Here is a 25,620-nt window from a genome sequence, read left to right on the forward strand (position 1 = left end):
TGTAAACATCACCCCAAATAAGATAGGAGAATCACCCCAGAAGTTTCTTGATGCTCCATCCCAGTCATCTGTCCCGTCCCAGTCTACACTTTAGGCAGACACTGGTCTCCTGTCTGTCACTCTAGATTAAATGTGTCTTTTTTTTTTTTTTTTTTTTTTTTATTTTAAATAGAGACAGGGTCATCTTGAACTCCTGGGCTCAAAATCCTTCCACCTTGACCTCCTAAAGTACTAGGATTGTAGACATCAACCACTGAACCCAGCCAGGTGTGTCTTTTGAGAGTTCATATACAGTACATGAAAGCATGTTTTGTGCCCGGCTGCTTTTGTCAGCATAAGTTTTCAAGATTCATTCAAGTTGTTCATGCATTGTATGTTCTTTTTATTATGGAGTAGCATTTCATTGTATGGATATACCGCAATGTATATAATCTGTTCACCTGTTTACAGACATGTGGGTTGTTTTAGTTTTAGGGGTAATAAAAATAAAACTGGGCCAGGCACATGGCGTGCGGCTCATGCTTCATTGTAATTCCAGTGCTTTGGGAGGCCAAGGTGAGAGGATCGCTTGAGCTCAGGCATTCAAGATCAGCCTGGACAACATAGAGAGACCTCATCTCTACCAAGAATAAAAAAAATTAGCTGGGTGTGGTGGCACACACCTATAGTCTCAGCTGCTTAGGAGGCTGAGTCAGAGGGATTGCTTGAGCCTGGGAGGTTGAGGCTGCAGTGAGCTGTGATCACATCACTGCACACTCCAGCCCAGCAGCACCCTGTCTCCAAAAAAAGACAAAAGAAAAAAGAATAAAACTACTATGAGCATTTGTGTACAGGTATTTTTGTAGACATACTATTTTACTTTTCGTGGGCAAATACCTAAGCAAATGTGATGTCTCCTTACTCTGCCTCCTCACTGACATTTCGTATTGCCAGTGCTTTTTATTTTAGCCAATCTAGTGCAGGCCAAGTGCGTTTGCATTTTCCTTTGACTATTGATGTTGAGCCTCTTCTTAGGTGCTTACTGACCTGAAGATTGGCATGTCCTTGTTACAAAGTATCTGTTCAGATCTTTTGCCCTTTTCTAATCCTACTCTGCTGAAAGTGTTTTTTGGTTTTTTTTTAAATCATCATTTGGATGTTGAATTTTGTGAAAAGTTTTTCTGCATTTATTGAGGTGATCAAGTGATTTTTCTTTAGTATGGTAAGTTACATGGCATGGATTGATTTTTTTTTTTTAATTCTTACTAAGTAGGTATAACACATAACATATAATTTAACCCCTTTTATGTGTTATAGTTCAGTGGCATTAAGTACATTCACTTTTTTTTTTTTTTTTTTTTTTGAGACGGAGTCTCACTCTGTCACCCAGCTGGATTGTAGTGGTGTAATCTCGGCTCACTGCATCCTTCACCTCCTGGGTTTAAGCAATTCTTGTGCCTCAGCCTCCCGAGTAGCTGGAATTACAGGCGCCTGCCACCATGCCTAACTAATTTTTGTATTTTTAGTAGAGACAAGGTTTCACCATGTTGGCCATGCTGGTCTCAAACTCCTGACCTCGGGTGATCTGCCCACGGCCTCCCAAAGTACATTCACATTTTTGTGCAGCCATCACCACTCATCTTTAGAACTCTTCATCTTGCAAAACTAAAACTCTGTACCCATTATAACTGTATAACTCCCAATTTCCCCTCCTCCAACCTCTGGCAGCCACCATTCTACTTTCTGTCTCTATGGATTTGACATCTGTATGTACATCCTAAAAGTGGAATCGTACAGTATTTTTTTCTGACTTAGCATAATTTCCCCAAAGTTCATACCTTTAGCAGGTATCAGAGTAATATTTCGTGGCGTGGCTAGACCACAACATGGGTTGATTTTTGAATGTTAGTCCAATTTTGCATTTCTGGAATATATTCAATCATGATATATTTTTTATATATATTGCTGGATTCTATTTTATTAAGAAATATTATATCTTTGTTCATGGAAGAGTATTGTCTATAATTTCCTTTCTTTTTTTTCCTAATGCCTTTGACTAGTTTCAGTATCAGGATAATGTTTGACCCATTAAATGAGTTGAGAAATATTTTTTCTCCGTTTTCTGAATTTCCATATGATTGATATTATTTCTTCCCTGGATATTTGATAGAATTAACTGAGGAATCTGTGTGAGTCTGGAGTTTTCTTCATGGGGAGATTTTTAATAACAAATTCACTTTTAGCAAAATAGAGATAAAGCTGTTTAGATTTTTATTTCTTCTTGCGTCAGTTATATAATTTATATCTTTCGAGACATCCATTTCATCTAGCTGTTGAGTACATTGGTTCATAGTGTGCTCTTCTGCTGTCTCTAGGATCTGAATGATGTCTCATCATTTATTCCTGGTATTGCTAAATTACCTTCCCTCTGTTTCCTCTTGATCAGTCTAACTAGCAACTTCTCAGTCTTGTTGACTTTTATTTCCATAACCTGCCCTTGGTTTTGGTGATCTTTCTCTATTTATCTGTCTTCTATTTCCTTGATTTACACACATTATTGCCTCCTTGTACTTACCTTGGATTCAATTCGCTCTTCTTTTTCTTTTTTTAATGGAAGCTTAGATATTTGATCTTTAAGTCTTTTTTCTTTTTTTATGTAGACTTTTGAAAACTATAAATTTCCCTCTGAGCATGGTTTTAGCTGCATCCCACACGTTTTGATATATCTGTATCATTCAGCTCAAGATATTTTCTAATTTCCCTTGTGATTTCTTCTTTGAATTATTTAAAAGTGTGTTTAATTTTTGTATATACAGGGGCTCTTTATGTTATATTTTTGTTACTGATTTTTAACTTCACCTGTGGTCAGAGAACATATTCTGCATGATTTTGAGACTTGCGTTAAGACCCAGCTTACGGTCTGTCTTGGTGAATGTTCCAAGTGCACTTGAAAAGGATGTATGTTCTACTGTTTTGTAGTGTAGAAGATCTGTCATCAGGTTAACACTGTTCAAGTCTTCTTGTCTCCTGTCTACTTGTTCTATCAAATACTGATAGAGGCATGTTACTGAGTATTTTTAGGAGCATACACATTTAGGATTGTTATATCTTCTGGATGAACTCATCCTTCTAAGCATTTTTTTAAAAAATAGTCTCCAGAGGCTGAGGCAGGGGAATTGCTTGAACCCGGGAGGCAGAGGTTGCAGTGAACTGAGATCACGCCACTACACTCTAACCTGGCGACAGAGCAAGACTCTGCCTCAAAAATAATAATAATAATAATAATTCTTATGACCTTCCTTGCTTATAAGTGATGGGTTTTGTTCACACCTGAAGTTGTCCCCTTTCTCTGGGCAGAGGAGTTTCTTTGGGATAGTAGGCTATGGGGGAGAAACAGGTAGTAGGGCTCAGAGGAACAGTGGTAGCGCTGATGAGCAGAGGGGTCAAATTGATTAACCTTTTTTCTCCTTTGATATACAATATAAAAGAGTTTGTGTAAGAATTTGAAAGAATGTCACAACATTTCTCAGCTTCAGGAGATCACTACTGAGTCTAGTTTATGGTTCGATGAGGCCATCTTAAACCTGTAGAGGGCACACTCTAAAAGTCTTTTCAGGGCATTGCAAGCATCATCCACCTGTCTCAGGTAGAATCCTAGATTTGGCTCCACTCAGAGAAGTATGTTCTGGCGTGGTTTTTAATTCCTTTGAAAGTGCAAAAGGGATTTTAGAGCTGCTGGCCATGCATGCTACTGGCTGTGGGAAAGACATTTTATTTTCTATCAAGGAGGCCCTCCTCCTGTGTTCACACCACACATTCCATGACACATGTCCCAGTGTGGTCAGCTCCCGGCTGATTGATCACTGGAAGCCCTTGCTTAGTAGTGCTGCTTACCTAAACACCCTGGCCATTCCTAGGGTACTTGTCCATTTCTTCTTCTTCAATATATCCAAATATATGCAGGAAAACTTTTTAAAAAACATATTAAGGCCAGGCACAGTGGCTTACACCTGTAATCCCAGTATTTTGGGAGGCTGAGGCGGGCAGATCACCTCAGATCAGGATTTCGAGACCAGCCTGGCCAACATGACGAAACCCTGTCAAAAATTAACTGGGTGTGGTGGTAGGTGGCCACAATCCTGACTACTTAGGAGGCTGAGGCACAAGAATCCCTTGAACCCGGGAGGCAGAGGTTGCAGTGAGCCAAGATCATGCCCCTGGCACTCCAGCCTGGGCGACAGAGAAAGACCATCTAAAAAAAAAAAGATATGAAAGTGAAGATTTATTTGGAATGGGGAAAAAAAAAAAAACAATTTACAAACAAGGTAAAACCCTTTTGGAACCAAGTTGTTTAATTACCTGCCTTACTGTAAGATAGTGTTTCTATACTCAGTCATTTGCAAACCAGCTGTAGGATTTTTGCCACAACCTTTGGTCAGCTGTGTTCTGTTATTTGCATACTATTTTAAATATTATTAAATAATATAATTTTAATTTTAATTTATATACGATTTGTTTATTTTTTTAAAGCCTGGTCTCTATGGTACCGTGACTTAGCAATGATGTCTATGAAATCACAGGTTTTATTTGCTAGTTATATATTGTTCTATATATACAGATAATGAAATGAAAAGTGTTCATATATCACCTAAAACCACTTTTACATATATGACATTTTGGAAAGTGTTAGTCTGTGCAAATTCACACCTGCAAATGTGAATTTGACAGTAAACTTAGAGGGAAAAGCAAACTTAGCAGTAGTCTGAGAAGGACTATTTTGTGCCTGCAGTTTGGAGGTGCCAGGGCACTTGAGGAAGAAAGGGGAAAACAGAGAGGCAGCAGAAAGCCAGCCGGGGCCACTTGTTTCTCCAGGAGGCACATCCTTCTGTTATTCTGTTTGGATGTCTCGAATTTCTAAACCAGCCACATCCACAGTTAAAATAATCCAGGGGGAAAAAGTTATTAAATGAATCTTGTTCAGTTAAGCAGAGCGCGTGTAAAGTTTTGTTTCATTGCCGATGTAGAATATTCATATCACTGTTACCTTCCGTTGGTTTAAATATTCTTCAATTTACCATGTTTCTTACTCTAGCAGGGTTGGTTTTAATGTCATATGTTTTATTTAGGAAGAACGTTTTGTTCTGGAAAGAAATTTGACCAAGGGAACATTTTCCAGATTGAGGAGACTCTAATAAAGGGACTGTTTCCAAAGGGGTGGGCAGGGTATAGGTAAGCCGTAAGGGACTAGGGTAGCACCTGGGCTAGTGCCCATGGGCAGAGCTGTTACTGTCCTTCCCCCAGGGATCAGAGGAGGGCATAGTTACTGGAACCCAGAATGAGGGAAAGAGCCATGTGGAGAGGGATCCTGACAGCTATGATAAGGGATGCAGCCAGTTCCTGGGAACTTTGCTGGCAGGATAAATACCCTGACCTCACTCCTTTCCCACCTTCCACATCTCCCTTTGGCCAAACTCAGCCAGAGGGCAAAGGAGCTCATGGATGTATTCCATGTGGGCCAGCTTTTGGGGGCACGGAACACTGTGCAGAGTGGGTCTGGAGAGGGTGAAGGGTCTGGAGAGGGTGAAGGGTCTGGAGAGGGTGAAGGCTCTGGTCATTTCCCACCCAGTGCTCTTTACATAAGGTAGAGAGGCAGGGGTGAACATGAAACATAGCTGCTGCTGCACCCCTGCCACCGGTAACAGGGTTCGTGATGTTATTGGTCGTGGCTGACTTCTGCTTCCTCCCAGTCTATGTCCCTGTTAACCCTCTGCTGCTGGTGCCTCTGCTGAATAGTGGGATGTACCAGGCCTTTCCTGCTGTAGGACTGGAGTCATTGGTGTTTTGTCACAGCTGGCCCTCAAGGACCCTTCCCTCGTGCTTCTCCTGCCCTCTGAGACTCCGGCCAGTGCCTAGTGTTGGTCAGAACACAGCTGGAAGCCAGAGAGCAAAAAAGCTTGTTAATGTAATCGCTGTATAGGCCAGCCTCCTGGGGCACAGTGCGGGATGGTGGAGGGACCATTGAAAGCTCTCCAGCATAGTTCCTATTCCAGAAGCCAGATCCACTTACTCCAAATATGGATCACGCCAAATATGAATAGTCCATCCTTTCTCTTGTTGGCCTTCTTAGAAAAATAATGAAAAGAACTTTCTTTACTAACTGAAATGCATCGATGTATTAAATGAACCAGAAACCTGAAAGAACATCCCTGCTTTTAAAACTCATGCTTCAAGGTGTTTTCATGGCTGCGGTGAACTTTTGGAGGCTTCGTATTCCTGTAGACGCAAGCAGAAGCTGCTAACCCTTTTGTGCACAAAAAGTCAATCTTTGCACACATAAAAGGAACAGCTAATACCATAATTTGCTTATTTTGTGTTAAGTGCTTTATATGCTGCATCCACTCCTTTAATTCTCATGATTATATGAAGAGGATAGGGATGTTATCCTTAGTTCACAGATAAGGATGCCAAAGCTAAGAAAGGTTAAAGTAACTTGTCCAAGATGAGGGAAGGCAGTGTGAGAACTAGAGGATCCAGGCCTCTGTGATTCCTAAGCCCCAGCTTCAGACTGTTTTGCTGAATACCGTTGTAAGGAGTCCACATGCAGGATTCATTTATCCGTTGTCTATTTAGAGCCTGCTGTGTGCTGGACAGTGTGCTGGGGACTGACAGCAGGGAGCAGGATGGCCTGTGCCTTCCCCCCGTGGAGTTCTCAGTCTAGCGGGCAAGGTAAACATTAAACATTCATTCCCCCAGATGTGTAGGATAGACTGTGATGTGTACTACGAAGAACAAGTGAAGGATACCATGATTGATGGCACATAGCTGGTGTGCATTTAGGGGCCTTGGAGAAGGCTTCTCTACTGAAAGTTCGGTTCAGCAGACACCCGAAGGCAATTCATGTATGAGGCTGGGGGATGAGTCCTGAGTTGGGAAAAACTCCTGGAGCTCCAGCCAAGGCACCTTGCCCAGGAAGGTCTGCTTGTGTTTGAGTTACTTTCCGTTTGTCATCATCTCAGTTCTGCCTTATAGCCCAGCTGCCCTACAGTAATGCTGTCAGGAAAGGGGAGAGGAAGGAAGGGCACAGCTTCACTGTGCCTGTTCACTTTGTTGGATGACATTTTCCGATTCAGAATTTTTCTCTACTTGTAGAAGAAACAATTACAGAACTAAGTTCTGTTTACTCTGGGATCTTTATTTCTCCTTGATTCAGGCTACTTAAGTCAGTCTAGTTCATCACATGTTTATTGATTATGTATTATGTACAGAATTCTTGCAGGAATTGAAGATGTGAGCCTCAGACTCTCTCCTCAAGGAGTCGATTGTCTGATGAATGAAGATAAAACTTACTGTCATAAAGGTAGCCTGTTTGTCCCAGGAGGGATTCTGCAGTTTCCTCCGATGTGTTGACTTGTTTCTGACTCTGAGGCTGCATTTGCTCTAATGTATGGTTACGACTAGAACAAGTCTTGTTCAGTGATTGTGATCATTCTCTTTGGCATTTCTTTTTGTGAAATCTACCATGTACATTCTCAGGGACGTTAAAAAAAAATCAAATGGAAACGAAATAATTGTTCCACACCTGTGCGGCAAACTGAGTAACTGGAAGCAGTCACCACATCTGAGCATTGCCAAGAGGTTTCACAGTGGCAGTCCTCAGCCGTACCTGGGCACGGAAGGGAAAGCGGTTGGCATGTGGGAAGGCATGCATCGTCTGCCCTTGCCAGCTCCCTGGTTGAATGTCTGCCGCCCATGGGTTGCTTTGCTTTAACTCCATGTGAATTGTTGCATCTCAGTTCATTGCCCATCTGAGCGCCAAGTGTCATTTCACCACATCTAACAGAAATGACTGCTTTAATAACTATTGTTAATTGGTATTTCTGGAAAGCTCAACATGGATGTTTCATTGTTAGGGTTTTTTGTTTGTTTGTTTGTTTTTTCTCTCGTAAATATGTAAGGGCTTGCAGAGCAGGTAGATGTTGAGTGAAATTATAAGTCTTTCCCAAACTTAATATATTGCTTAACTGTTTTAAGGAAAACTAGGACTCACAAGATCCCTGAGTAAATTTGTAATGCAAGAACAGAAATTTAGAAATTATTAATTAATTAATGCTTTTAATTATTAATGTAAAATGCAAAGCAAGTATTCACTGTTTCACCCCTCCCTGTTTCCTGCCAACTCTACACGTTAATTGAGAGTCACAAAATCAAAAACCCAGTGGGAGAACTGGGGGAAGTTTAACTTGGTTGTCCTGTTTCTCTGGAGACAAGCCTTCTGCCTTGAAAAAACTGTAAGCCTCATGAAGGCAGAGACCGCCTTAGTGATCCTGGGCTCACTTAGGCACTGCATGAATATTCACTGAATGACTGGGAAGAAAGAAAACCATCAATTGATTTCATTTTGTTACTATACTACTAAAAGATTTCTCTGTTTTATGAAAAACCTGAGGAATGACAAAAATGAAACCTGCTTTTTCTAAGGAATCCTCGTAGACCTAATAAAAGCACCACGGTGCGTAAGAAAGGCCTAGAATGGGGAATCCAGAAATGTGGGTTCTGGGCTCAGCTCTGCCACTCAGCCACACTGTCTTCCTGGGCAAGTCACGTAGCCTCCTTTTTTCTGTCATTTGTAAAACAGGAATTTTATGCTTGCCCTGCTTACTTCCCAGAGTTGGCGAGAGATGGAACGAGATAAAGGGCGCAAAAGTGCTTTGAAAACCGGAAAACAATGCCTGCTCTGTCTCTCGCCCTCCTGCAGCAGAAAGGCCAAGCTCGGGCTGGCCCTCCTCCCCTCTCACGAGGCCTGCTGTGAGCCAGCTGCTGTAATTGTTTTCTGTCCTTAGTACTTAATAGCATTCTAGAACATGGTCATTGTTGAGGAGTAGGCACTCAGAAATATTTATTAATAGATACTATAGGAATACTAAATAATTCTTTACTTATCTAAATCATACTAAATCATGTGTAAGAATAATTCCATTTTATGCTGGTATTTGTAATGTGTTCTAGTTCATGACATACTATGAACTCAAAGGGCAGCTTGACACCCTGTAGCAGGAAGAAGGTAGGTGGGTTGGCTTATATGTTTCACTGTGTCCTGGGTCCTTGTGCATTGATTTCGGCTTCTGGAAATGGAGGGGTAGCTTTTATTTGCTTGCCTGGGTGATTCTCCTGCATTTCTTCGGTAATATATTCACATGGCTCAAAATTCATGAGCTACTAAGGAGAAGACAGGATCGAGCTCCCCACCCACTGCTGCCTGGTCACCATTTCCCTCCCAGGAAGCAGCTCTTCCTAATCTTGCCAGCTCTGCCTGCCTAAGTGTCAGGCTGCCATTAAGAGATCTTGAAGTTTTTGAGTGTCTTTCATTGGGAGAGAACAACACAGTAGATAAGTGGCCAGTTGTGCTGGGGTGAGAAGAGTGTGCAGTGAGAGATGGTGTAGAAATCTAAGCTAGTGTGCTTGTTTCTGTCTTCAATACATCTAGTCTTGCGTTTAGTTGTACAGTTTTGTTTGTGTTTTGGTTTGGAGGTTTTTTGAGACGGAGTCTCTATCGCCCAGGCTAGAATGCAGTCGTGCTATCTTGGCTCACTGCAACCTCTGCCTCCTGGTTTCAAGTGATTGTCATGCCTCCACCTCCTGAGTAGTAAATGCATGCCACCATACCCTGCTAGCTTTTATGTGTTGTTTAGTAGAGACAGGGTCTCACCGTGTTGGCCATGTTGGTCTCAAATTCCTGACCTCAAGTGATCCTCCTGCCTCGGCCTCCCAAAGTGCTGGGATTATAGGCGTCAGCCACTGCACCCGGCCTAGCTGTACAGTTTAGGAAGTATTTTTTATTTTCTTGAGCAAATAATCAGAAATTTTTCACAGCCATGGTAGAAACATTTTATAAATCCGAGAAGTAAGTAAATTTGACCTAAGCTTCCAATCTCTTTCTTCAGCATCTTGAGATCGATAAGTTGTAGTTTCGGTCAATCTCATTCTCCTGAAGTAATTAAACAAGGCTCCGTCTGTTTCCACCCACTGTCAAAGGCATCTCAGTCTCATCACTGCGGACAGGTATGGAGGGAAATCTTCAATCATTGTCAGATCATGCAGATGATTCCCTTCTTGGTAACTACTGGGCATTACCCTTTTCCCCAAAAGGTGGTCTATTAATATACGCATCCCTAACTTTTAGATTTTGTACGGGTGGAGAAAATGAACAGCATGTATTTTACACATTGTGTGGGGTAAGTGCTATTTAAATCCAGCTCGAGCTGCTAAGCATCACATTAACATGGGATCACTGGCTAGGGGCCAGATTTGTTGTGTTGTTTTTTTTTTTCTTTTGAGGAGGGGGTCAGTCTTTAGAGAACTAAGCCATCTGTTCAGTAAATTATTTTAAGGTTTTAATAACAAATAGTTTGCAATGTATTTGAATGTGTAGAGTAAAAAATTAATGTTTTGCAAAGGCAATATCTTTAGAAATGTCTTCCACATTCTGTTTTGTTATCATTTTGGTATTGTAATCCCAATTTGGTAGTGTGCATCTTTGTACTAATGTTTTGCAGAATTAATTAGTTCATTAAAAGCAACATTTTAAAATTGGCATGTCGATAACAGTGTACTTCTTTAGAAGGCTTTGCTTCTAAGAGTCACTGAGCTTCTGCTAAAACAGATGCAGGGATTCTGTAGCTGCATATTAAGCTGGAAGACTATAAAGGATCTCTGCAGCTTTCTTTGAGGTTTGTTTTTCGGAGCTCTCTGGTTGCTGTTGTTGGTGACTTTTTGGCTAATGTAATGAACTCCCGACACCTCACATCTTCATCTGCAAAGAGAACTTTGCATTTTAGTTGTTTTATAACGGCCTAACTTGGGTCTACCTGGCTTACTTTTAATGTACGGTCTATTCATTCAGGAAATATTTAAGACATGCTTAGTGGGTGCCAGGCACTGTGGCAAGGTGCTGGGATTCAGCATTGAAGAAGACAGTCATACGTTCCCATAGAATTCTTTAGGGGAGTTAGATGTTAAATAATCACTCAAAAAAGTATTTAATGACAAAGGGGACAGAAGCACAAAGTGAATGTACAGGTACCGTAAGAGATAAAATGGGGTATACTGACTAATGGGGTACTAAGGGGAGACAGTACTTCCCTGAGGAAGTATCATTGAAGATGAAACCCAAAGCCTTGAAGCATGAGTAGGAATGACCCAGGCACGGGTGTGGGAATACTTGTGAGAAGAATCTTCCAGGCAGAGTGTGCACAGCGTCCAAGATAGAGTGAGTCTGCTCAAGGACAGGGAAGAAGGCTAGATGAGGCTGTAACAGTAGCTGCAGCTGGAATGAAGGGTCTCCTTGGCCCTCCTAGGACTTGAGACTTTAGTTCACCTCTGAGTTGTGCCTTAACAGTGATACAAAAAGCAGGGAGCCCTTTACTTATACAAACAAGGAGCAAGGGTGTAAAGCATGAGGAATGTGGCTTTAGAGGGCAAAAGTGGTTACCCCAATCAGATGACCTCTAAAGTCACAGAGGTAGGTCTTTGATTTTGTTGGAAGGATGAGTTGTCAGAGGCAGGTGCTTAAAAACAAACAAACCTGAAAGACACATGTTGGCAAGAATGTGGAGAAAGGGGAACCCTCAAACAGTGTTGATGAAAAGTGTAAATTAGTACAGAAGTTACGGAAAATAGTATGGTGGTTCCTCAAAATATAAAAATAGAACTACCATACGACCCAGCAATTCCACTGCTGGGTATATGTCCATGGGAATGAACTCAGTGTATCAAAAAGACATCTGCACCCCTATGTTCATTGCAACATTGTTCACAGTAGCCAAGATAGGGAATCAACCTACCTGTCTATTAGTGGATGAATGAGTAGAGAAAATGTGGTGTATATACACAGTGGAATACCATTCAGCCTGAAAAAGAAGGAGACCTTGTCATTTACAACAGCATGGATGAACCTAGAGGACATCATGTCAGATGAAATTAGCCAGGGACAGGAAGACAGATATTGCATGTTATTTTTTTATATATAAGATATAAGATATTGCATTTTTTTTAAGAGATTTTTTTTTTTTTTAAGAGGGTCTATTTGTCACCCAGGCTGGAATGCAGTGGCATAATCATGACTCACTGCCCTCTTGAACTCCTGGTCTCAGGCGATCCTCCCTACTCAGTTTCCCAAGTAGCTGAGACTACAGGCACATACCACCACAATACCCAGCTAATTATTATTATTATTATTATTATTATTATTATTATTATTTTAGAGACAGGATCTTGCTGTGTTGCCCAGGCTGATCTTGAACTCCTCAGCTCAAGTGATCTTCCTGCCTTGACCTCCCAGTGTTGGGATTATAGGCATAAGCCGCCACACCTAGCCACAGTCTTGCTTCTATGTGGAATCTAAAAACGTTGAACTCTAAAAGGAGAGAGTAGAATGGTGGTTACCAAGGGCTTGCCATGGAGTTTGGGGGTATACCGATCAAAAGATAAAATTTCAAGTAGGTAAGTGGAATAAATTCAAGAGATCTATTGTATAACATGGTAGCTAGAGTTAATAACAATGTATTATATTCTTGAAAATTGCTAAGACAGTAGATTTTTTTTTTTTTTTTTTTGAGACGGAGTTTCACTCTTGTTACCCAGGCTGGAGTGCAATGGCGCCATCTCGGCTCACCACAACCTCCGCCTCCTGGGTTCAGGCAATTCTCCTGCCTCAGCCTCCTGAGTAGCTGGGATTACAGGCACACGCCACCATGCCCAGCTAATTTTTTGTATTTTTAGTAGAGACGGGGTTTCACCGTGTTGACCAGGATGGTCTCGATCTCTTGACCTCGTGATCCACCTGCCTCGGCCTCCCAAAGTGCTGGGATTACAGGCTTGAGCCACCGCGCCCGGCCCAAGACAGTAGATTTTAGGTGTTCTCACCACGCGCGCGCGCGCACACACACACACACACACACACACACACACACACACAAACGCTAAATATGTGAGGCAGTGTGTGTGCTGATTAGCTTAATTTAACCATTCCACAATATATGCATATTTCAAACAACAGGTTTTACATGATAAATGTATACAATCTTTATTTGTCAATTAAAAAATAAACAAAAACTAGCGTACGGCTCCATTGTGAAAACATGATTTAAAGATGATCAGAATTAGTAGATTCTTTGTACCCCCTATACCATTTCAGTTATGTTCACTTCTTGGCTGCAACAGATATATATATATATAATTTTAAATAAAAATAGCTTTATTGAAAAATAAAAATAAAAGTTAACCATTCAGAAAAGAACAAAAAAGCAAACCCGGGACCACAGTTCTAGAACAGGGCTAAAGCAGGGATGCTTAACTCGGGGGTCTGTGAATGGACTTTAAAGGTCTATGAACTGCAGAAGAGTGTATGTAAAATGTGGTACAGACTTGTATTTTAATTTTCATGCCTTCCCTATGGGATCTGTGACCCAAGAAAGACTAAAAGCCAGCTGGGGGCGGTGGCTCATTCCTGTAATCCCAGCACTTTGAGAGGCTGAGGCAAGCGGATTGCTTGAGCTCCGGAGTTCAAGACCAGCCTGGCCAACATTGTGAAACCCCATCTCTACTAAAAATACAAAATTAGTGGGGTGTGGTGGTGGGCACCTGTAATCCCAGCTACTTGGGAGGCTGAGGCAGGAGAATCGCCTGAACTCAGGAGGCAGAGGTTGCAGTGAGCTGAGATCGTGCCGCTGCACTCCAGCCTGGGTGACAGAGTGAGATTCTGTCTTAAAAAAAAAGAAAGACTAAAAAACACTGATGAAAGAAATTAGAAAACCCAGCAGTCTTTTATATGTTTGCAGAAAGCCTTTAGGTTTTGGAGAAAATATTTGCGTGTCACTCAAAAGGCTGAAGTAGGGTAATTGTGTGCAGGTACTAGTAAGTGGGTTTGAAACAATCGGACGTCAAGCAAATGCAAGGGACTGCCTCATGCGGTGGTGATACAGGGTTATTTATGCAGACCACCTATTGGAGATGCTGTTAAAGCCCTAGATTGATGGAGACACTGGAAGAGAGGACCTCTGAGGTCCTGGTGTTCTTTAATTCTAGGACCAAGGCCGTTGAAAAGAGCAAGCTGGGCTACTTGAAGAAAATTGGAATTGAACAAAGCATAGGGCTCTTGAAATTCCTTTTAGACATTTGAGAATGGGGGGGTTGTTTCTGATGCAGCGGAGATGTTGAGGCAGTTGAGACTGAAGCTGTCCTTCAGGAAGAGATGGTTGGGGTGCGCTGGAAAAAAATAGATTGGAAACCATTGAGAGTCTGACTGCAGCTAGGGCAAAGGACAGGGCAACAGAATTTTCTGGGTGCATAAAAGTTCGTTTTCTATCTGAACTTACTGAAGTTATGGATTATACCTTGATTTGAATCTGTAATTTCTAGAAGTTTGTGTTTCTAGCCCAGTTCTTGGACCATCAAGCCAGCTCATTGACCGAATACTTCAAGAAGGAGAACCAAGCAGCTCTCCATTTTCGAAAGGCTTCTGTAATGTAAATAGGAACAGCAGTCTTTCCAAGTTATTACCCTGTTAACAGGTTGACAGATATGTGCAAATTGTGACTCACTGCTCAATTTGGCACTAAATTAATGTCTTTCCGCACCGCGTCTGCTCAAGTGTAAACTAGTCACCACTGCTGTGTTACTGCTTGTTTGCCTATATTCCAAAGGTAAAAATTAAAGTAATTTGATTCTGCCACAGAACAGAGTGTAACATATGGTGGAAGTGTAGGAGGGGAGCACGCTGTTCCTACCTGTCCTTAGCCCTGCTCTCAAAGTGGGGTGCCGCACTGCAGAGCCCGCTGCAGACGCTAGCGGTGCTCACTGTCTCGGGAGGCAGCACTCAGAGATGAATGCCAGAGACCACCTCCCATACCAACACCCCCTCCCTCAGCAAAAAGAGAGTGTCATTTTCGTCTCTAGATTTTTAATTTGAGCTTCCAAGCTTTCCTTATTTCTGTCAAGTCACTCGTGGTTGATTTGTGTTTCGAAGATTGGCTCTGTTTGAAAATGAAGTGTTTTGATTTTTGCCTAGAGAATTTAGACATTGTTTTCCTCAGCTAAAGATGCAGCTGACTTTCTCTCTTTCCCTTTTTGGCAAATACAGAATGTCACCTGTAGAAGAGAAATTTGCATCTCCTTTGTGTTAGGCATGTGAATGGAAAGCAGTCTCCTGAAAATTCAAGTTTTGCTTCATACAGTCTTTGAGTTTGCTGAGCTTCGTTTCAGGTCACGGGCTGGGGAAGAAACAGCAAAACAGCAACGAAACCCACCCAGATCTCTTTACTTACCTGTGCTGACTGCACATACTTTTCCTGGGAACTTACTTTTCTTCTGCCATTGCCTTTTCTTACAGGTAAAAATCTCATAAAGAAAGAAATAAAAAATGACCAGGGTTATATGTTTGCCCATTTAGAACTCTGGCCCTTACTAAAAGCAAGCAAAGCTAGGTAGTTGGCATGGAATTCTAGAAATTTACACACTGACTTGGTTTCTGGCTTTTTGCTTCACCTGGGATCATCACTGAACCCACCCATTTCTTTATATTGCTAGCCTCCTAAGGAGACTGGTTTTCCAGAATGTGTCTTGACGCCTTCAAGGTGAAAGACAAGGGAAAGCAAATGATGATGTTACCTGTGTGCTGAAATCTGCATGTTCATCTGCTTTCTGCTGTCCAGAGCTATGACGGCTATTGATCGAGGATCAGTTCAGAAGACGTCGCCTGTCCTCCCCATTAGCATATACTTAGCAATGACCTCCATTCACACGGGACAGTGGATGTTTGCTTCCTGCTAGTAGGAAGAAACTTGGTTTAAACCACATACACAGATTTAGAAAATAAGTATATACATGCAGAAATGTGTCCAGCGGCCTGGGATAAACTTCGGGCATGACGTTCAGCATTTCAAGAAACGTTAGGCAATGATGAAAAATGAGTTCATTTCCTCCTTCACCTTCTCACTCCTTTTGTAGCATTTAAGCTTAGATCCAAGGTTGTGTGTCATGATGCTGTAAATCTAGAAGGAACCACGGGAAATGATGTGTGGTCAGCCTGTGTCTTAGCCACCCAGGAAAGATTGTTTCTTAAACCATTAAAGCAGAATGGGGCCTTGCCTTTAAGAAATGCCTCTCATTCTTTCTGAGCACGTTCACTTTTTGGTGACATGTCCTCACGGTATACGGTGTTTTTGAGGGATTGGAGATGCTGTTTGCTACTGAGTTCATAAAAGCCATTCATGTACTTGAAGGATATCAACGTCTCCCCCGGCCTTCTTTTCCCCAGGTGCAAATACCCTTCAGTTCCACCCCGCCCCTTCTCACTCATCTCTGCTGCTGTCCTCTTACTGTTGTCGTTGTTTACCACTGGGCCCTCTCTAATTTTTCCCCTTCCTTCTTCAGCTTCAAGTTTTAAAACTCGACATAACATTATCTAAGGAAAACCTGATAGGCCTTCCTTAGAGAATAGGTGGGGCGGCTTTCTGACTTTGATGGCTAGCATGTGATGTTCACTTTTCACCAAATGGCTTCATGTTTTCTGCTGTCTCTCATGAGCCCCAGCTTCGAACTAAAATCCTTTTGTGTTGTGAACAGAGAGCTAATCTCCCTCTTGCCCCAAGAGAATATACCTTTTATGTGTCCCTGACTTAATGGACATGTAATTTAATTTGTCATAACCAATGGATATGAAATCCAATGTAAAATCCTTAATAGATCGTTTTACATGTCAGCTATTATATTATACATCCTCTTTGGGTCCAATGTGATTGGATGGTGAATTTGTTCTCAAAGGACCTGAGCCAGATCCTACTCTATGCTATGGGCCGATGTCCTCAAAATGCACCACCACCGGAGGAGAGAATTTATCCCAGTAAGAGAGGATATTTTTGCAGAATCAGCTCATGTTGTAAGTGGTGGAACTACCAATCAGGGCACTTAAAATTTTTACCTCCTTTATATGTGCCAGATCCTATGCTAAGTTCCTTAATGCCACTGACCTCAATTATTATTAAACCTTAAGAGATACAGTTTTCATCTGGGCTATAAGAATAGAGGATTCCCTTTTGGTGGGATGTCTCCAAGGAAAACATGAAGCTGATAGCTTGCCTGATATGTTTGGAGAAAAAGTTAGGTAGAGAGTTTAGGAATAAAACTGTAATAGATACATAGAAACCTAATCAAATGAAAAGGCAAAACAGGGTTGGTGCAGTGGCTCATGCCTGTAATCCCAGCACTTTGGGAGGCTGAGACAGGTGGATCACTTGAGGTCAGGAGTTCGAGACCAGCCTGGCTAACATGGTGAAACCCCATCCCTACTAAAAATACAAAAGGTAGCTGGCAGTGGTGGTGGGTGCCTGTAATCTCAGCTACTTGGGAAGCTGAGGCACGAGAATCACTTGAACCCAGGAGGCGGAGGTTGCAGTAAGCCAAGATCACACCACTGCACTCCAGCCTGGGCTAAAGAGTGAGACTCAGTCTTGAAAAAAAGCAAAATAGAAATCTAGGAAAACAGAAAGCTGTATAAGTAAATAAATGTAGTCATGAGCCACTACGTGGACAGCTACAGTATTAAAAATATATGCAGAGATTTTATAATTAATCACAGACTACTGATTTAAGTAAAAATTGTGATATAACTTGAATTAGGTACGACTAGGAGGTCAGGAATGACTTCAGGTATTTAAAATAGAAGGAATTTAATCCCAAGAATTGGTTATTCCATTGATTCAGAGGAGAATCTAAACGAGACAGTGAGACAGCCCAGAGGTGCACAATAACTGGATGCTGAGGCTGTCCTGGACTGGAAGGACAAAGTGGAGGGGGGGCATATTGTTAGAGACCAGTGGCCCAGCAGGTGACACAGCTAAATTCTGACCTCCTATAGAAGAAAATTGATAGTCATGCCTTAAAATAAAAAATCAGGAACTAGCATTAAAAACACATTATCTGGACATAGCTCCTATTTGCCTTCTTAAAAATGTGTTATATTGATAAAAAATTAAATTTAAAAGCAATGTCTTTGAAATACTATAAATCTGTAGTTCTTAACTGGAGTTGTAGTTGACATGTGTATTTTTTTCCCACCTAGGTATGTTGATGACGTGATCAGCCGCATTGACAGGATGTTTCCCGAAATGTCCATCCATTTATCCAGACCCAATGGAGCATCAGCAATGCTTCTGGTATGATCAGCTTGACTGACCAGTAGGGATGTTGAAGAAAAAAATGGATGTCACAATTAAGTCTCTGGTCCTGTGTTGTGGGATCTATAGAATGGGGATTAAATTCCAATTTGATGATGAATAATATATTTTCTGTACTGGCATTCTGTAGGTTAAAAATTCTGCACATTAAAACCTTGCTTTTGAACAAAATTGCAGACCCCATATAAGAATTAACCAGAGAGGAAAGATACTGTAAGACAGTTTCACCTTAAGTCATTTCATGCAACCTCCCAATGTTTTGGTGAATCTGTTTTCTGTTTTCCCTAAAGAAGTATAGTAGACAATGTGATGCTCAGCTGTGGGATCCTGCTAAAGAAAACAGTTTCTTCATACAAAACCAGAACGTTATGTATTTTAAGAAAGTGTTCTGAGACTCATGACTGATGACTTCTGGTTTTGCTGTTTCTGATTATGGTTTGCTCTGAACAGATCGCCTCATAACCTCCTAGTGGATGTTTGTATTTGTATGAATTCACCAAAGACCAGGTGTGTCTTGGAAATAAGATAGGACAGCAGTGCTAGATTATATTATTAATTAGGAAGACATAGAGACCTCAATAATGAGAAGCTTTTCTAGTGGTCTGTGTATTCATACTTGTATGTGCTTGAAGAATACTTCCCTGAACACAGATTTTTGAGGAACCACCACATTTCATCAAAAGCAGTTTGTGGAATAAGAATGTTGGTTTTGATGGGCGTCAGGGAGGTGAGGTTCAGGACTGGGTATTTTTTCCATCTATTCCATTGTTGCCGCTCTGGAGCCTAGTGTGAACTCACCATATTTTAGTATTTTACTTGTGTGAAGTCTTATAAATAGCCAGTCACCCAGGATGAGTTACTGTTTACTCCAGCCATTCATCTTAGGGGAGCAGGCTTATTGTGTGTGCATGTGTGTTTTGGTCTTAAGACAGCAAAAAATCTGGGCTTCTTAAATGTTTGTTATTTCATTTGCGGGGAAAAAAAAATAGTGACATTCACCTGGATAACATGCTACTTCTTAAAAAACTTCTTTCAGTTAAAACATAAAGAAAAGGAGACAATGCAATGTTTTTTCATAGAAAAGGGAAACCATTTTCTTCGTATAAAAGGTACCTGTCTACAAAACATGAAATATCATCTGCCTCCAGAGGGTGAGGTGAGGCAGGATTGCAGCCAGTGCACTCCAGCCTGGGCAAAAGAGCAAGACTCTGTCTCAAAAAAAAAAAAGTCTGCCTTGTTTAATGTACAACTTGTCCAGATTTTAAGATCCCCCAGACCCTGCAGCTGAAAGATAAATCCGGCTCTCAGCATACCTGACAGGGCCCCAAAGAGTTAATGAAGATAAAAATGAATGCATCCTCAGTGAAATAGTTTTGTTCAAATTATTTCTGGGTCATTGAGCTCCCATTTCATGATGAGGGTGGGATTTGACATTGAAGGGAATGAGCAGAGGAAACAGGATTCCAGGCAAACAGGTCACACAGATGAGTTCCTTCCACCTGAGGAGGCAGGCGTGTATTTCACAGTGACGATCGTGCTCCCCTGCTTTCCCATGGAGCCTCTGTCCTAATAGACTGATAAGAATTAGGGGCTCAATTCAAGGCAAGAGTCACATTTCACATGCCCTGTTTATTTACTACCACCGACACCAACCCACCCCTGGTTTCATGGCTAATTCAGACGTGCACAGCAGGGATCTACTTGTTACCTTTCTTTGGTGACACAGGAACTCACAGAAGCTGGTGCTTACTTACAGGAACAGTGCTAAGTGATGCAATTCAGAATCAGATGGCCACGGGGGCAATCATACTTTTACCATAATGCCTGCATTTGACGTTTACTTTTAAAAGTTGGAATTCTATGAGAATTCCATGAGAATTCTATGAGATGGCAAATCTCTAGGCCATTCACTCCTGCCACACCCATCGTGAGGTGGGTGACGGGAATTCCTACCTGGAGGGGGAGCAGGACCAACAGATACCACATCCCGTGCCACCTACCATTGCCTGTCACCTATTCCCTGGACTTCACTGGTAAAGTTCTGGGGCCTAGACTGTAGGCAGGAGGTGTAGTCAAGAGTTGAAAGTGTTTTCTGGAGGTTAATCTGGAATGCAGTATATTCTGGAAGGCTTTTGGGGGCAAGTGAGACTGATCGGGGGAGACCAGTTAGGAGGCCATTGAACCAGGGTGCACTTGAGCAGTCTCAGCTGACACCTCCCTTTACCTCCCTTGGCAAATGTCCAAACTGCACATGTGCTTTTGAAATAAAAAGGCATTTGCTCCTGAATTGGCTGGGCTTCCTTGGATGCAGTCAATGGAACCCTGCTCTGATTGACTTACATAAGGAAAGAGTTGGTTTGAGTTTTGCTGTTTGATGGTGCCAGGTGTATCAGGTACAGTGATCAGCTGACCTGCCAAGGCAAAAACCAGAGTAGTTCCAGGCATGTCAGGAGCAAGATCAGGACAATGATTTTTGGGGGCCCCATGCCCTAAATGATTCCACGCCCCCCACTGCCTTCCATGCCTGTGCATACAACCTGGGAATACAGCTGCTGGCCTCGCCTGCAGTTGCTCCTTGCCCAGAGCCCAGAGGATGGGGAGTCAGGCCTTGACAGCCCCACAGAACTGCAAGGAGTGGAGGGGAAGTAATTCCCTAGAGGAGCCAGCCATCTGTATGGCACATGGAACATCTGTGTGGACAGAGCCCTGTGGCTTACACAGCACTCATCTCATCTGATCCTCACTGTGGCCCTGGAGGTAGGTAGCACCAACTGTGTTCATTTGACAAGCAGAAAACAGAGGCAGTTGTTGCCTCTGGCTTGTGCAGCCGGGACACCTATCTCTATCTGCCAAGCCTCTGGGATGCTCTTCTCCTCTTGTCTCTGAGGACAGCTCATGCTGGTGGCAAGTTAAATTTGGACTACCAAGCACCAGGCTGGTAACTTTTTCTGTTTTGTTTCTGTTTCTGTTTTTCTCTCTCTCTTTCTCTCTCTCTCTCTGTCTCTCTCTCTCTGTCTCTCTCTCTCTCTCTCTCTCTCTCCCTCTCTCTTTCTCTCTCTCTCTCTCCTTTCTTTCTTGTGTCACTTTGTCACCCAGGCTGGAGTGCAACAGCATGATCACAGCTCATTGCAGCTTCAACCGCCTGGGCTCAAGCAATCCTCCCACCTCAGCCTCCTAAGTAGCTGGGACCACAGGTGTGTGCCACCATGCCCAGCTGATTTTGGTGTTTTTTATATAGAGACACCAGGCTGGTCTTGAACTCCTGAGCTCAAGCGATACGTCTACCTAAGCCTCCCAAAGTGCTGGGATTACAGATATGAGCCACTGAAGCTGGCCAATTTTTTCTTAAAAATTTTAAATTGTGTAATTTGACGTATGCTAAAGAATATATGTAATATATATGTAAATTATAAAGCTTAGACAAACCCATGAGCTCCTCACTCAGTTTGAGAAATAGAACGTAACCAATCAATATGGGCTCCTCCCTGATCCCTGCCTCTCTACCCGTGGTTACCTCCAACCCCAGAGTCACCCCCTTCTCCTTTTTAAAATGCAGTTCATCACATGTGCCTGTATTCCTAAATAATAGCTCCTTGAGTTTTGAGCTTTGTGAAAATAGTATCATATTATGTATATTGTTTCTGAGCTGTATCCCTGATGGTGGTCGTATCTGGCAGTTTGGTCATTGTCATCTAATGTCCATTCTGTGACTGTCCATGCCTTATTTTTTCTCTTGCCAAGGCATGTTGGGGTTGTATACGATTTGCTTTATAAATAATGTTGGTATGAGCATTCTCATGCATATACCAGGATATGTTGTTGTTTTTTTTAAGTTTTTAATTTTTGTGGCTACATAGTAGGTATATATAATTACGGGGTACATGAGACACTTTGATACAGGCCTGTGATGTATAATAATCACATCATGGTAAATGGGATATCCATCCTCTCAAGCATTTATTCTTCTAGTTTTATAAACAATCCAATTATAGTCTTTTGGTTATTTTAAAGTGTACAGCTAAATTGTTATTGATTGTAGTCACCCTGTTGTGCTATAAAATACTAAGTGTTATTCATTCTTACTAGCTAATTTTTATACCTATTAAGCATCCCCACTACCCCACCTCCCCCCACCCCAACTACCCTTCTCAGCCTCTGGTGATCATCCTTCTTCTATCTCCAAGAGTTCAATTATTTTAATTTTTACCTCCCACAAATAAATGAGAACATAACGAAGTTTATCTTTCTGTGCCTGGCTTATTTCACCTAACTTAACAACCTCCATCTCCATCCATGTTGTTGCAAATGACAAGATCTCATGCTTTTTTATGGCTGAACAGTACTCTGTTGTGGATATGTACCACATTTTCTTTGTCCACTCATCTCTTGATGGATACTAAGGTTGCTTCCAAATTTTGGCTATTGTAACAAAGAGTCAATTCAGCAAGAGGATATCACAATTGTAAATATATATGCAACCAACAATGGCACACCCCAATACATAAAGGAAATATCAGTGCTGCAGCAAACGTGAGAGTGCAGATATCTCTTCAGTATACTGGTTTCCTTTCTTTTGGGTATATATGCAGCAGTGGGGTTGCTGGATCCTACGGTAGCTCTATTCTTAGTTTTTTGAGGAACCTCAAAACTGTTCTCCATAGTGGTTGTACTAATTTACATTTGCACCAACAGTGTTCAAGTGTTCTCTTTTCTCCACATCCTCGCCAGCATTTGTTATTGCCCATCTTTGGATAAAAGCCATTTTAACTGGGTTTTTGCCATGTGTATGTCTTTTGAGAAATATGTATTCAGATCTTTTGCCTATTTTTTAATCAGATTATTAGCTTTTTTTTCCTCTAGAGTTTGAGCTCCTTATATGTCCTGGATATTAATCTTTTGTCAGATGGATAGTTTACAAATTCAGTAATATTGCAGATTCATTCTATAGACTGTCTCTTCACTTTGTTGATTGTTTCTTTTGCTGCACAGAAGCTTTTTAATTTGATGTGATCCCATTTATCCATTTTTGCTTTAGTTGCCTGTGTTTATGGGAAATTACTCAAGACATTTTTGCTCAGACCAATGTCCTGGAGAGTTTCCCCAACATTTTCTTGTAATAGTTTCATAGTTTGAGGTCTTAGATGTAAGTCTTTAATCCATTTGTATTTGATTTTTCTATATGGTGAGAGACGGGCCTAGTTTCATTCATTTACATATGGAAATTCAGTTTTCCTAGCACCATTTATTGAAGGGACATCTTTTCCCCAATGTATGTTCTTGGCACTTTTGTCAAATGAGTTCACTGTAGGTGTATGGATTTGTTTCTGGCTCTCTAGTCTCTTCCATTGATCTATGTGTCTTTTTATGACAGTGCAATGCTCTTTTGGTTATTATAGCTCTGTAATATAATTTGAAGTCAGGTAATGTGACTCCTCCAGTTTGGTTCTGCTCAGGGTAGCTTTTGCTATTCTGCGTCTTTTGTGGTTCCATGTAAGTTCTAGGATTTTTTTTTTTTATATTTCTGTGAGAGATATCATTGGTATTTTGATAAGGATTGTATTGAATGTATATTGCTTTGGGTAGTATGGACATTTAACAATATTGAATCTTCCAACCCATGAACATGGAATATCTTTCCATCTTTTTGTGTCTTCTTCAATGTCTTTTATCAGTGTTTTATAGCTTTCATTATAGACATAGTTTACTTCTTTGGTTGATTCCTAGGTATTTAATTTTATGTGTGGCTATTAAGTGGGATTGCTTTTCTCTTTCTTTTTAAATTGTTCATGCTTAGCATATAGAAATGCTACTGATTTCTGTATATTGATTTGTATCTTTCAACTTTACTGAATTTGTTTCTCAGTTCTAATAGTTTTTTGGCAGGGCCTAGGTTTTTCCAGATGATATAAGATCATATCATCTGCAAACAAGGATAATTTGACCCTCTTCCTTTCCAGTTTGGATGCCTTCTATTTTTTTTTTCTCTTCTCTGATTGCTCTAGCTAGGACTTCCAGTATTATGTTAAATAACAGTAATGAGAGTGGGCATCCTTGTCATGGTCCAAATCATAGAGGAAGGTTTCAGTTTTTCCCTATTCAGTGTGATACTAACTGTGTGTCTGTCATATATGACTTTTATTATGTTGAAGTATTTTCCTTCTATACCCAGGTTTTTGAGGGTTTTTATCATGAAATGATGTAGGATTTTATCACAGGTTTTTTTCAGGCCTGGTGCGGTAGCTCACACCTGTAATCCCAGCACTTTGGGAGGCCGAGGTGGGCAGATCATGAGGTCAGGAGATCGAGACCATTCTGGCTAGCACAGTGAAACCCTGTCTCTACTAAAAATATAAAAAATTAGCCGGTCCCTCCCCCATTTCCCCCCAACAGACCCCAGTGTGTAGTGTTCCCCTCTCTGTGTCCATGTGTTCTCATTGTTCAACACCTGCCAATGGGAGAGGGACAGGGGGTGGGGAGGTGGGAAGAGATAGCATGGGGAGAAATGACAGATACAGGTGAGGGGAAGGAAGGCAGCAAACCACACTGCCATGAGTGTACCTATGCAACAATCTTGCATGTTCTTCACATGTACCCCAAAACCTAAAATGCAATAAAAAATAAAAATTAGCTGGATGTGGTGGCACACACATGTCCCAACTACTCATGAGGCGGAGGCAGGAAAATCACTTGAACCTGGGAGGCAGAGGTTGCAGTGAGCCAAGATTGCACCACTGTACTCCAGCCTGGGTGGCAGAGCAAGACTCCATCTCAAAAAAAAAATGTTTTTTCAGTATCAGTTGAAATGATTGTATGTTTTTTGCCCTTCATTCTGTTGATATGATGTTTCACATTAGTTGATTTGCGTACATTGAATTTACATTCCTGGAATAAATCCCATTTGGTCATGATGAATGATCTTTTAAATATATTGTTGAACTCAGTTTGCTAGTATTTGGTTGAGGATTTTTGCGTCAATAATCATCAGAAATATTGGCCTATACTTTTCTTTTTTTGGTCTTGGTTGTCGGGGGAATACTGGCCTTATAAACTGAATTTGGAAATATTCCTTTCTCCTCTATTTTTTGGAATACTTTGAGTAGGATTGGCATTCATTCTTCAAATGTTTGGTAGAATTCAGCAGTGAAGCCATTGGATCCTAGGCTTTTCTTTACTGGGAGACTTTTTTTATTACTATGTCAATGTTGTTACTTGTTATTGGTCTGTTCATGTTTTCTATTTCTTCATGGTTCAATCTCAGTAAGGGTTGTATGTGTCTGTGAATTTATCCATTTCCTCTATGTTTTCCAGTTATTGGCACATAATTGCTCATAGTAGCTAATGATCCTTTTAACTTCTATGGTATCAGTTATAATGTCTCCTTTTTTATCTCTTACTTTATTTGCATCTTCTC

At 41.3% G+C, this 25,620-nt stretch overlaps 1 protein-coding gene across 1 annotated transcript in view; it reads left to right on the plus strand.

The window, feature by feature from the left end:
- The window catches only part of MED27 (mediator complex subunit 27), a 218,977-nt gene that overhangs the window by 123,301 nt on the left and 70,056 nt on the right, over positions 1–25,620 (plus strand). The window contains exon 4 of the mRNA XM_003920888.3: positions 18,095–18,188. Within this exon, the coding sequence (XP_003920937.1) occupies positions 18,095–18,188 (94 nt within the window). The remainder of the gene's footprint in view (positions 1–18,094; positions 18,189–25,620) is intronic.

The sequence above is a fragment of the Saimiri boliviensis genome, chromosome 2, assembly GCF_048565385.1.
Source record: "Saimiri boliviensis isolate mSaiBol1 chromosome 2, mSaiBol1.pri, whole genome shotgun sequence".
NCBI lineage: Eukaryota > Metazoa > Chordata > Mammalia > Primates > Cebidae > Saimiri > Saimiri boliviensis.